Source organism: Oncorhynchus keta, chromosome 22 (assembly GCF_023373465.1).
Source record: "Oncorhynchus keta strain PuntledgeMale-10-30-2019 chromosome 22, Oket_V2, whole genome shotgun sequence".
In the NCBI taxonomy this organism is placed as follows: Eukaryota; Metazoa; Chordata; class Actinopteri; order Salmoniformes; family Salmonidae; genus Oncorhynchus; species Oncorhynchus keta.
The window spans coordinates 57,049,894-57,062,113 of record NC_068442.1 but is presented as its reverse complement, the minus strand read 5'-3'; the positions used below and the strand labels follow the sequence as shown (position 1 = coordinate 57,062,113).

At 49.4% G+C, this 12,220-nt stretch overlaps 1 protein-coding gene and 1 long non-coding RNA gene across 9 annotated transcripts in view; one reads left to right on the top strand and one right to left on the bottom strand.

Annotated features, from left to right (window-relative positions):
- The window catches only part of slc9a7 (solute carrier family 9 member 7), a 176,962-nt gene that overhangs the window by 104,368 nt on the left and 60,374 nt on the right, over positions 1 to 12,220 (top strand). For all 6 annotated transcript variants that reach the window (XM_052475743.1, XM_052475746.1, XM_052475747.1 and 3 more), the window contains exon 11: positions 7,506 to 7,617. In XM_052475743.1, coding sequence (XP_052331703.1) covers positions 7,506 to 7,617 — 112 coding nt within the window. The remainder of the gene's footprint in view (positions 1 to 7,505; positions 7,618 to 12,220) is intronic.
- On the bottom strand, positions 3,827 to 7,486 carry LOC127910783 (uncharacterized). 3 transcript variants are annotated; one of them, XR_008076194.1, is made up of 4 exons: positions 6,099 to 7,486; positions 5,368 to 5,799; positions 5,081 to 5,307; positions 3,827 to 4,897 (listed from the first exon to the last, which is right to left on the bottom strand). It is a non-coding gene; the product is annotated as an uncharacterized LOC127910783 (long non-coding RNA). The 3 variants fall into 3 exon arrangements; XR_008076193.1 differs by having other exon boundaries at positions 5,081 to 5,799; XR_008076195.1 differs by having other exon boundaries at positions 5,081 to 5,493.

The following is a 12,220-nucleotide window of genomic DNA, read 5'->3' as shown; positions in this document are numbered from 1 at the left end:
GTATTACATCCTGTCTGTCAGTCTGTCTGTCTGGATGGATGGTGATGTATTACATCCTGTCTGTCTGGATGGATGGATGGATGGTGATGTATTACATCCTGTCTGTCTGGATGGATGGTGATGTATTACATCCTGTCTGTCTGGATGGATGGTGATGTATTACATCCTGTCTGTCTGTCTGGATGGATGGATGGTGATGTATTACATCCTGTCTGTCTGTCTGGATGGATGGATGGTGATGTATTACATCCTGTCTGTCTGGATGGATGGATGGTGATGTATTACATCCTGTCTGTCTGGATGGATGGATGGTGATGTATTACATCCTGTCTGTCTGGATGGATGGATGGTGATGTATTACATCCTGTCTGTCTGGATGGATGGATGGTGATGTATTACATCCTGTCTGTCTGGATGGATGGATGGTGATGTATTACATCCTGTCTGTCTGGATGGATGGATGGTGATGTATTACATCCTGTCTGTCTGGATGGATGGATGGTGATGTATTACATCCTGTCTGTCTGTCTGGATGGATGGTGATGTCTGTCTGGATGGATGGTGATGTATTACATCCTGTCTGTCTGTCTGGATGGATGGTGATGTATTACATCCTGTCTGTCTGTCTGGATGGTGATGTATTACATCCTGTCTGTCTGGATGGTGATGTATTACATCCTGTCTGTCTGTCTGTCTGTCTGGATGGATGGTGATGTATTACATACTGTCTGTCTGGGTGGTGATGTATTGGACGTGTCACTAATCCTTATGAAGGACGTCCTGTCAGAAGAGTTACTGACCAGTCAGCAGCAGATAGGCCAGTTAAATAATTGAAGTGTTGCTTGATTATAAATAGTTTAAAGCTAATAGCAGTAGTGGGTAGGAGCCTAATATATGTCAGTTTCCTATAACAATGTTTATCACCAGCGCTGGCAGTTGCGATGGTAATGCATTCACCTTTAGATTAGACGACCAAAGTTGGAATCGCAGACAGGATCATGATTTATGAAGTCTCATAATAAATACATTGATTTGGGGCGGCAGGTAGCCTAGTGGTTAGAGCAGGTAGCCTAGTGGTTAGAGCAGGTAGCCTAGTGGTTAGAGCAGGTAGCCTAGTGGTTAGAGCAGGTAGCCTAGTGGTTAGAGCGTTGGGCGGTAACCAGCAGGTAGCTTAGCGGTTAGAGCAGGTAGCCTAGTGGTTAGAGCGTTGGGCCGGTAACCAGCAGGTAGCCTAGCGGTTAGAGCGTTGGGCCGGTAACCAGCAGGTAGCCTAGCGGTTAGAGCGTTGGGCCGGTAACCAGCAGGTAGCCTAGCGGTTAGAGCGTTGGGCCGGTAACCAGCAGGTAGCCTAGCGGTTAGAGCGTTGGGCCGGTAACCAGCAGGTAGCCTAGCGGTTAGAGCGTTGGGCCGGTAACCAGCAGGTAGCCTAGCGGTTAGAGCGTTGGACTAGTAACCAGCAGGTAGCCTAGTGGTTAGAGTGTTGGACTAGTAACCAGCAGGTAGCCTAGTGGTTAGAGCAGGTAGCCTAGTGGTTAGAGTGTTGGACTAGTAACCAGCAGGTAGCCTAGCAGTTAGAGCAGGTAGCCTAGTGGTTAGAGCGTTGGGCCGGTAACCAGCAGGTAGCCTAGTGGTTAGAGCGTTGGGCGGTAACCAGCAGGTAGCCTAGCAGTTAGAGCAGGTAGCCTAGTGGTTAGAGCGTTGGGCCGGTAACCAGCAGGTAGCCTAGTGGTTAGAGCGTTGGGCTAGTAACCAGCAGGTAGCCTAGTGGTTAGAGCGTTGGACTAGTAACCAGCAGGTAGCCTAGTGGTTAGAGCGTTGGGCCGGTAACCAGCAGGTAGCCTAGTGGTTAGAGCGTTGGACTAGTAACCAGCAGGTAGCCTAGTGGTTAGAGCATTGGGCCGGTAACCAGCAGGTAGCCTAGTGGTTAGAGCGTTGGACTAGTAACCAGCAGGTAGCCTAGTGGTTAGAGCGTTGGACTAGTAACCAGCAGGTAGCCTAGTGGTTAGAGCGTTGGACTAGTAACCAGCAGGTAGCCTAGTGGTTAGAGCGTTGGACTAGTAACCAGCAGGTAGCCTAGTGGTTAGAGCGTTGGGCCGGTAACCAGCAGGTAGCCTAGTGGTTAGAGCGTTGGACTAGTAACCAGCAGGTAGCCTAGTGGTTAGAGCGTTGGGCCAGTAACCAGCAGGTAGCCTAGTGGTTAGAGCGTTGGGCCGGTAACCAGCAGGTAGCCTAGTGGTTAGAGCGTTGGGCCGGTAACCAGCAGGTAGCCTAGCGGTTAGAGCGTTGGGCCGGTAACCAGCAGGTAGCCTAGTGGTTAGAGCGTTGGGCCGGTAACCAGCAGGTAGCCTAGCGGTTAGAGCGTTGGGCCGGTAGCCTAGCGGTTAGAGCGTTGGGCCGGTAGCCTAGCGGTTAGAGCGTTGGGCCGGTAGCCTAGCGGTTAGAGCGTTGGGCCGGTAGCCTAGCGGTTAGAGCGTTGGGCCGGTAGCCTAGCGGTTAGAGCGTTGGGCCGGTGACCAGCAGGTAGCCTAGCGGTTAGAGCGTTGGGCCGGTAACCAGCAGGTAGCCTAGCGGTTAGAGTAGGTAGCCTAGCGGTTAGAGCATTGGGCCGGTAACCGATAGGTTGCTAGAACGAATCCCCGAGCTAACAAGGTATAAATCTGTCCCTGAACAAGGCAGTTAACCCACTGTTCCCAAGGTAGGCTGTCATTGTAAACAAGAATTTGTTCTTTACTGACTTGCCTAGTTAAATAAAGGTTACACACATTTAGTTTAAGTATCAGACTAATTTTCTTATGGTTTTGTTTGCAGTGCATACAGGCTGGCATCTTATCACCAGTTCACCCTGTTGGACGAGGTGTACGGCGTCTCATCCCTGTGGGCACATGGGAGAATGGGACGAGGTGTCTCATCCCTGTGGGCACATGGGAGAATGGGACGAGGTGTCCCATCCCTGTGGGCACATGGGAAAATGGGACGAGGTGTCCCATCCCTGTGAGCACATGGGAGAATGGGACGAGGTGTCTCATCCCTGTGGGCACATGGGAGAATTAGACGAGGTGTCCCATCCCTGTGGGCACATGGGAGAATTAGACGAGGTGTCCCATCTCTGTGGGCACATGGGAGAATTAGGCGAGGTGTCCCATCTCTGTGGGCACATGGGAGAATTAGACGAGGTGTCCCATCTCTGTGGGCACATGGGAGAATTAGACGAGGTGTCCCATCTCTGTGGGCACATGGGAGAATTAGACGAGGTGTCCCATCTCTGTGGGCACATGGGAGAATTAGACGAGGTGTCCCATCTCTGTGGGCACATGGGAGAATTAGACGAGGTGTCCCATCTCTGTGGGCACATGGGAGAATTAGACGAGGTGTCCCATCTCTGTGGGCACATGGGAGAATTAGACGAGGTGTCCCATCTCTGTGGGCACATGGGAGAATTAGACGAGGTGTCCCATCTCTGTGGGCACATGGGAGAATTAGACGAGGTGTCCCATCTCTGTGGGCACATGGGAGAATTAGACGAGGTGTCCCATCTCTGTGGGCACATGGGAGAATTAGACGAGGTGTCCCATCTCTGTGGGCACATGGGAGAATTAGACGAGGTGTCCCATCTCTGTGGGCACATGGGAGAATTAGACGAGGTGTCCCATCTCTGTGGGCACATGGGAGAATTAGACGAGGTGTCCCATCTCTGTGGGCACATGGGAGAATGGGACGAGGTGTCTCATCTCTGTGGGCACGTGGGAGAATGGGACGAGGTGTCTCATCCCTGTGGGCACGTGGGAGAATGGGACGAGGTGTCTCATCCCTGTGGGCACGTGGGAGAATGGGACGAGGTGTCTCATCCCTGTGGGCACGTGGGAGAATGGGACGAGGTGTCTCATCCCTGTGGGCACGTGGGAGAATTAGACGAGATGTCCCATCCCTGTGGGCACATGGGAGAATGGGACGAGGTGTCCCATCCCTGTGGGCACATGGGAGAATTGGACGAGGTGTCTCATCCCTGTGGGCACATGGGAGAATGGGACGAGGTGTACGGCGTCTCATCCCTGTGGGCACATGGGAGAATGGGACGAGGTGTCTCATCCCTGTGGGCACATGGGAGAATGGGACGAGGTGTCTCATCCCTGTGGGCACATGGGAGAATGGGACGAGGTGTACGGCGTCTCATCCCTGTGGGCACATGGGAGAATTGGACGAGGTGTACGGCTTCTCATCTCTGTGTGTGTCGTCTCTTCCATAAGGCAACATGCCCAGAAGCAAGTGGCATCTGCATAGGGTTTGAGTTTGAATGAAACCAGTTAATTTAGTAAATGTACAGAGTGACTACCTAGTAACAGGGCTACAGAGTGACTACCTAGTAACAGGGCTACAGAGTGACTACCTAGTAACAGGGCTACAGAGTGACTACCTAGTAACAGGGCTACAGAGTGACTACCTAGTAACAGGGCTACAGAGTGACTACCTAGTAACAGGGCTACAGAGTGACTACCTAGTAACAGGGCTACAGAGTGACTACCTAGTAACAGGGCTACAGAGTGACTACCTAGTAACAGGGCTACAGAGTGACTACCTAGTAACAGGGCTATACGGAGGAACTGTGTTGCAGTTGCTTGCTAACGCTAGTTACTGAGGTGTTACACAAAACACATCAGACACAATTTGCTTGTTACCTTCAACTAGATTTGCAACAAAGATGTCCAGTGTCTAACGCCTAGTCAACAACAGTCATGACCGGTTTAACGTTACCTCCATTGACTCGTGTCATCGCCTCCGTTCAGTCAACAACAGTCATGACCGGTTTAACGTTACCTCCATTGACTCGTGTCATCGCCTCCGTTCAGTCAACAACAGTCATGACCGGTTTAACGTTACCTCCATTGACTCGTGTCATCGCCTCCGTTCAGTCAACAGTCATGACCGGTTTAACGTTACCTCCATTGACTCGTGTCATCGCCTCCGTTCAGTCAACAGTCATGACCGGTTTAACGTTACCTCCATTGACTCGTGTCATCGCCTCCATTCAGTCAACAACAGTCATGACCGGTTTAACGTTACCTCCATTGACTCGCGTCATCACCTCCGTTCAGTCAACAACAGTCATGACCGGTTTAACGTTACCTCCATTGACTCGTGTCATCGCCTCCGTTCAGTCAACAGTCATGACCGGTTTAACGTTACCTCCATTGACTCGTGTCATCGCCTCCGTTCAGTCAACAACAGTCATGACCGGTTTAACGTTACCTCCATTGACTCGTGTCATCGCCTCCGTTCAGTCAACAACAGTCATGACCGGTTTAACGTTACCTCCATTGACTCGTGTCATCGCCTCCGTTCAGTCAACAGTCATGACCGGTTTAACGTTACCTCCATTGACTCGTGTCATCGCCTCCGTTCAGTCAACAACAGTCATGACCGGTTTAACGTTACCTCCATTGACTCGTGTCATCGCCTCCGTTCAGTCAACAACAGTCATGACCGGTTTAACGTTACCTCCATTGACTCGTGTCATCGCCTCCGTTCAGTCAACAGTCATGACCGGTTTAACGTTACCTCCATTGACTCGCGTCATCGCCTCCGTTCAGTCAACAACAGTCATGACCGGTTTAACGTTACCTCCATTGACTCGCGTCATCGCCTCCGTTCAGTCAACAGTCATGACCGGTTTAACGTTACCTCCATTGACTCGTGTCATCGCCTCCGTTCAGTCAACAGTCATGACCGGTTTAACGTTACCTCCATTGACTCGTGTCATCGCCTCCGTTCAGTCAACAACAGTCATGACCGGTTTAACGTTACCTCCATTGACTCGTGTCATCGCCTCCGTTCAGTCATGACCGGTTTAACGTTACCTCCATTGACTCGCGTCATCGCCTCCGTTCAGTCAACAACAGTCATGACCGGTTTAACGTTACCTCCATTGACTCGCGTCATCGCCTCCGTTCAGTCAACAACAGTCATGACCGGTTTAACGTTACCTCCATTGACTCGCGTCATCGCCTCCGTTCAGTCAACAGTCATGACCGGTTTAACGTTACCTCCATTGACTCGCGTCATCGCCTCCGTTCAGTCAACAGTCATGACCGGTTTAACGTTACCTCCATTGACTCGTGTCATCGCCTCCGTTCAGTCAACAACAGTCATGACCGGTTTAACGTTACCTCCATTGACTCGTGTCATCGCCTCCGTTCAGTCAACAGTCATGACCGGTTTAACGTTACCTCCATTGACTCGCGTCATCGCCTCCGTTCAGTCAACAACAGTCATGACCGGTTTAACGTTACCTCCATTGACTCGCGTCATCACCTCCGTTCAGTCAGCGACGTTGCTGATGGTCGGTCGGTAACCCCTACACACCATAACCCTCTAATTGTAAAATGGAGGGGCAAGCAGAGGCCTATCATTCCTTTCCATTCGGAAACTCCCGGTTGCCGCATCGAAAGTGCCCTTCCTCCACAAAGTGCTGGCTGCAGATCCTGCTAGCTCGAGCTGACACGTCCTTCCTCTTAATTCTTAGGGATTGGCGTCCCTCTAGTTGGACAACTTCCGGGGAAACTGGAGGGGGCACAATTCAAATAAATAATCATAACAATTATGGATATTAAACATTTAGGCACATAAGTGTCTCATATCAGTTGAAGGCTTAAATTCTTGTTAATCTAACTGCACTGTCTGATTTACAGTAGGCATTACAGTGAAAACATGCCATGTGATTGTTTGAGGACGGCGCCCCACATCAAATATTTTTCCACCGGCACAGGTTTTATAAATTCACAAATGGCAATTTAAATATTCACTTTTTGAATATCTTCCTCTGATTTGTCATCCAAAGGGTCCCAGCTATAACATGCAGTGAGTGTCGTTTTGTTAGATAAAATCCTTCTTTATATCCCAAAAAGTCTGTTTAGTTGGCGCCATCGATTTGAGTAATCCACTCGTTCAACATTCAGAGAAAGGAATCAAAAAATTACCCATAAACTTTGTTTCAACAAGTCAAAATATGTTTCTATTTAATCCTCAGATACCCTAAAATGTAATCAAACTATAATATGTCTTATGGAAACTGATTTTAGCAGGTCCTGTCTTCATGGCGCACGCCAACACGAATTTCCAAGACCGTGTTCCTGTACTAAAACTGATGTTTCTTATTCGTTTTTGAAGTTACAAGCCTGAAACCTTGAACATAGACTGCTGACACCCTGTGGAAGCCAAAGGAATTGCATCATTGGAGCTAGTTTTCAGTATGACCTTATACTTACCATTGTAACAGGATGGTCTCATCCCCTTTAAGAGTGGATAGCGTTTCCATTCCCCTTTAAGAGTGGATAGCGTTTCCATTCCCCTTTAAGAGTGGATAGCGTTTCCATTCCCCTTTAAGAGTTGATGGTTCTGTCAGTGGTGCTAGTTAAAGGTAAACAGGGCTGTGGGGTGTTCTTCACATTGTGGCAGAGTTTATGTCCTTTATGTAAACCGACTTCTTTCCTCAACACTGTCCCGTCCGTCAGCTGGCCATCTTCATAGGCCGTGCCTCCAACATCTACCCCCTCTCCTTCCTGCTCAACCTGGGACGCAGACACAAGATCAGGGGCAACTTACAGCACATGATGATGTTTGCAGGTACAGAGGAGTGATGTCTGTGGTGTAGACCAGTGATGTCTGTGGTGTAGACCAGTGATGTCTGTGGTGTAGACCAGTGATGCCTGTGGTGTAGACCAGTGATGTCTGTGGTGTAGACCAGGGATGTCTGTGGTGTAGACCAGGGATGTCTGTGGTGTAGACCAGTGATGTCTGTGGTGTAGACCAGGGATGTCTGTGGTGTAGACCAGGGATGTCTGTGGTGTAGACCAGGGATGTCTGTGGTGTAGACCAGGGATGTCTGTGGTGTAGACCAGGGATGTCTGTGGTGTAGACCAGGGATGTCTGTGGTGTAGACCAGGGATGTCTGTGGTGTAGGCCAGGGATGTCTGTGGTGTAGGCCAGGGATGTCTGTGGTGTAGGCCAGGGATGTCTGTGGTGTAGGCCAGGGATGTCTGTGGTGTAGGCCAGTGATGTCTGTGGTGTAGGCCAGTGATGGCTACATCTAGAGCTGCCCCCTCCCGAGAGGAAACAGTACAGTAGTCCCACTACATACAGTACCCCTGTATATAGCCTCGACATTGACTCTGTACCAGTACCCCTTGTATATAGCCTCCACATTGATTCTGTACCAGTACCCCTTGTATATAGCCTTGCTATTGTCATTTACTGCTGCTCTTTAATTATTTGTTATTCTTACCTCTTACAAAAAAATAAGTATTTTCTTAACTGCATTGTTTGTTAAGTAAGCATTTCACTGTAAGGTCTACTACACCTGTTGTATTCAGCATTTCACTGTAAGGTCTACTACACCTGTTGTATTCAGCATTTCACTGTGAGGTCTACTACACCTGTTGTATTCAGCATTTCACTGTAAGGTCTACTACACCTGTTGTATTCAGCATTTCACTGTGAGGTCTACTACACCTGTTGTATTCAGCATTTCACTGTAAGGTTTACTACACCTGTTGTATTCAGCATTTCACTGTAAGGTCTACTACACCTGTTGTATTCAGCATTTCACTGTAAGGTCTACTACACCTGTTGTATTCAGCATTTCACTGTAAGGTCTACTACACCTGTTGTATTCAGCATTTCACTGTAAGGTCTACTACACCTGTTGTATTCAGCATTTCACTGTAAGGTCTACTACACCTGTTGTATTCAGCATTTCACTGTGAGGTCTACTACACCTGTTGTATTCAGCATTTCACTGTAAGGTCTACTACACCTGTTGTATTCAGCATTTCATCCTCCAAAACACAACCCAACCAAGACTCACTGCAACCAACCCGGAAGCCAGCCGCACCAATGTGTCGGAGGAAACACCATGCACCTGGCTACCTTGGTTAGCTCGCACTGTGCCCGGCCCACCACAGGAGTCGCTGGTGCGCGATGAGACAAGGATATCCCTACCGGCCAAACCCTCCCTAACCAGGATGACGCTAGGCCAATTGTGCGTCGCCCCACGGACCTCCCGGTCGCGGCCAACTGCGACGGAGCCTGGGCGCGAACCCAGAGTCTCTGGCGGCACAGCTAACGCTGCGATGCAGTGCCCTAGACCACTGCGCCACCCGGGAGGCCCCGTATTCAGTATTTCACTGTAAGGTCTGTTGTATTCAGTATTTCACTGTAAGGTCTGTTGTATTCAGTATTTCACTGTAAGGTCTGTTGTATTCAGTATTTCACTGTAAGGTCTGTTGTATTTGGCACGTGACGAATACAATTTGATTTGATCAGCAACAACTTCACATATGAGATTACATCGGCAAACAAGTTTACGGAAAAACCTGGCTAACGGAGGCGGAACAGGATGGTTTCACCATCATCAGAGCTGACAGGAGCTCAGAACGTTCAGGGAAAAGTAGGGAACAATCAATGGTGTCCCAGTGAAGGAGAGGGGTTTGTTCCCTCCATGCGGAGCTGTTAGCGGTAGGCTGCCAACCCTACTATTTACCAAGGGAGTTCCCTAGCGTGATAGTGATTTGTTGTCTACATCCCGCTGTCCGTGAACGCTGAACTAGCCACAGACATTATCCACAAAGTCACCACTCAATCGATCACCCGAGTCGGCTGTTATCTCTGTCCGCGACACTTCCTACCATCATACAGTATGTTAAAGTTCCAACTCACCTGGACAAGACCATTGACCTTCTCTATGCCAATGTGAATGATGCCTAATGCTCGACTGCTCTGCCTCCACTGAGCAGTCGAGCATTAGGCTCTCACTAGCTAGGTGGATTTACCGTGGGTTCCTCTCCAGACATCACTAGCTAGGTGGTGTTACTGTGGGTTCCTCTCCAGACATCACTAGCTAGGTGGTTTTACTGTGGGTTCCTCTCAGACATCACTAGCTAGGTGGTTTTACTGTGGGTTCCTCTCCAGACGTCACTAGCTAGGTGGTTTTACTGTGGGTTCCTCTCAGACATCACTAGCTAGGTGGTTTTACTGTGGGTTCCTCTCAGACATCACTAGCTAGGTGGTGTTACCGTGGGTTCCTCTCCAGACGTCACTAGCTAGGTGGTTTTACTGTGGGTTCCTCTCCAGACATCACTAGCTAGGTGGTTTTACTGTGGGTTCCTCTCCAGACATCACTAGCTAGGTGGTTTTACTGTGGGTTCCTCTCCAGATGTCACTAGCTAGGTGGTTTTACTGTGGGTTCCTCTCAGACGTCACTAGCTAGGTGGTTTTACTGTGGGTTCCTCTCAGACATCACTAGCTAGGTGGTTTTACTGTGGGTTCCTCTCAGACATCACTAGCTAGGTGGTTTTACTGTGGGTTCCTCTCAGACATCACTAGCTAGGTGGTTTTACTGTGGGTTCCTCTCAGACGTCACTAGCTAGGTGGTTTTACTGTGGGTTCCTCTCCAGACATCACTAGCTAGGTGGTTTTACTGTGGGTTCCTCTCCAGACATCACTAGCTAGGTGGTTTTACTGTGGGTTCCTCTCCAGACATCACTAGCTAGGTGGTTTTACTGTGGGTTCCTCTCAGACATCACTAGCTAGGTGGTTTTACTGTGGGTTCCTCTCCAGACGTCACTAGCTAGGTGGTTTTACTGTGGGTTCCTCTCCAGACATCACTAGCTAGGTGGTTTTACTGTGGGTTCCTCTCCAGACATCACTAGCTAGGTGGTTTTACCGTGGTTCCTCTCCAGACATCACTAGCTAGGTGGTGTTACTGTGGGTTCCTCTCAGACATCACTAGCTAGGTGGTTTTACTGTGGGTTCCTCTCAGACATCACTAGCTAGGTGGTTTTACTGTGGGTTCCTCTCAGACATCACTAGCTAGGTGGTTTTACTGTGGGTTCCTCTCAGACATCACTAGCTAGGTGGTTTTACTGTGGGTTCCTCTCCAGACATCACTAGCTAGGTGGTTTTACTGTGGGTTCCTCTCCAGACATCACTAGCTAGGTGGTTTTACTGTGGGTTCCTCTCCAGATGTCACTAGCTAGGTGGTTTTACTGTGGGTTCCTCTCAGACGTCACTAGCTAGGTGGTTTTACTGTGGGTTCCTCTCAGACGTCACTAGCTAGGTGGTTTTACTGTGGGTTCCTCTCCAGACATCACTAGCTAGGTGGTGTTACTGTGGGTTCCTCTCCAGACGTCACTAGCTAGGTGGTTTTACTGTGGGTTCCTCTCCAGACATCACTAGCTAGGTGGTGTTACTGTGGGTTCCTCTCCAGACATCACTAGCTAGGTGGTTTTACTGTGGGTTCCTCTCCAGACGTCACTAGCTAGGTGGTTTTACTGTGGGGTCCTCTCAGATATCACTAGCTAGGTGGTTTTACTGTGGGTTCCTCTCCAGACGTCACTAGCTAGGTGGTTTTACTGTGGGTTCCTCTCCAGACGTCACTATCTAGGTGGTTTTACTGTGGGTTCCTCTCCAGACGTCACTAGCTAGGTGGTTTTACTGTGGGTTCCTCTCCAGATGTCACTAGCTAGGTGGATTTACTGTGGGTTCCTCTCCAGATGTCACTAGCTAGGTGGTTTTACTGTGGGTTCCTCTCAGACATCACTAGCTAGGTGGTTTTACTGTGGGTTCCTCTCCAGACATCACTAGCTAGGTGGTTTTACTGTGGGTTCCTCTCCAGACATCACTAGCTAGGTGGTTTTACCGTGGTTCCTCTCCAGACATCACTAGCTAGGTGGTGTTACTGTGGGTTCCTCTCAGACATCACTAGCTAGGTGGTTTTACTGTGGGTTCCTCTCCAGACATCACTAGCTAGGTGGTGTTACTGTGGGTTCCTCTCAGACATCACTAGCTAGATGGTTTTACCGTGGGTTCCTCTCAGACTTCACTAGCTAGGTGGATTTACTGTGGGTTCCTCTCAGACATCACTAGCTAGGTGGTTTTACTGTGGGTTCCTCTCCAGACATCACTAGCTAGGTGGTTTTACTGTGGGTTCCTCTCAGACATCACTAGCTAGGTGGTTTTACTGTGGGTTCCTCTCCAGATGTCACTAGCTAGGTGGTTTTACTGTGGGTTCCTCTCCAGACATCACTAGCTAGGTGGTTTTACTGTGGGTTCCTCTCAGACGTCACTAGCTAGGTGGTTTTACTGTGGGTTCCTCTCCAGACGTCACTAGCTAGGTGGTTTTACTGTGGGTTCCTCTCAGACATCACTAGCTAGATGGTTTTACCGTGGG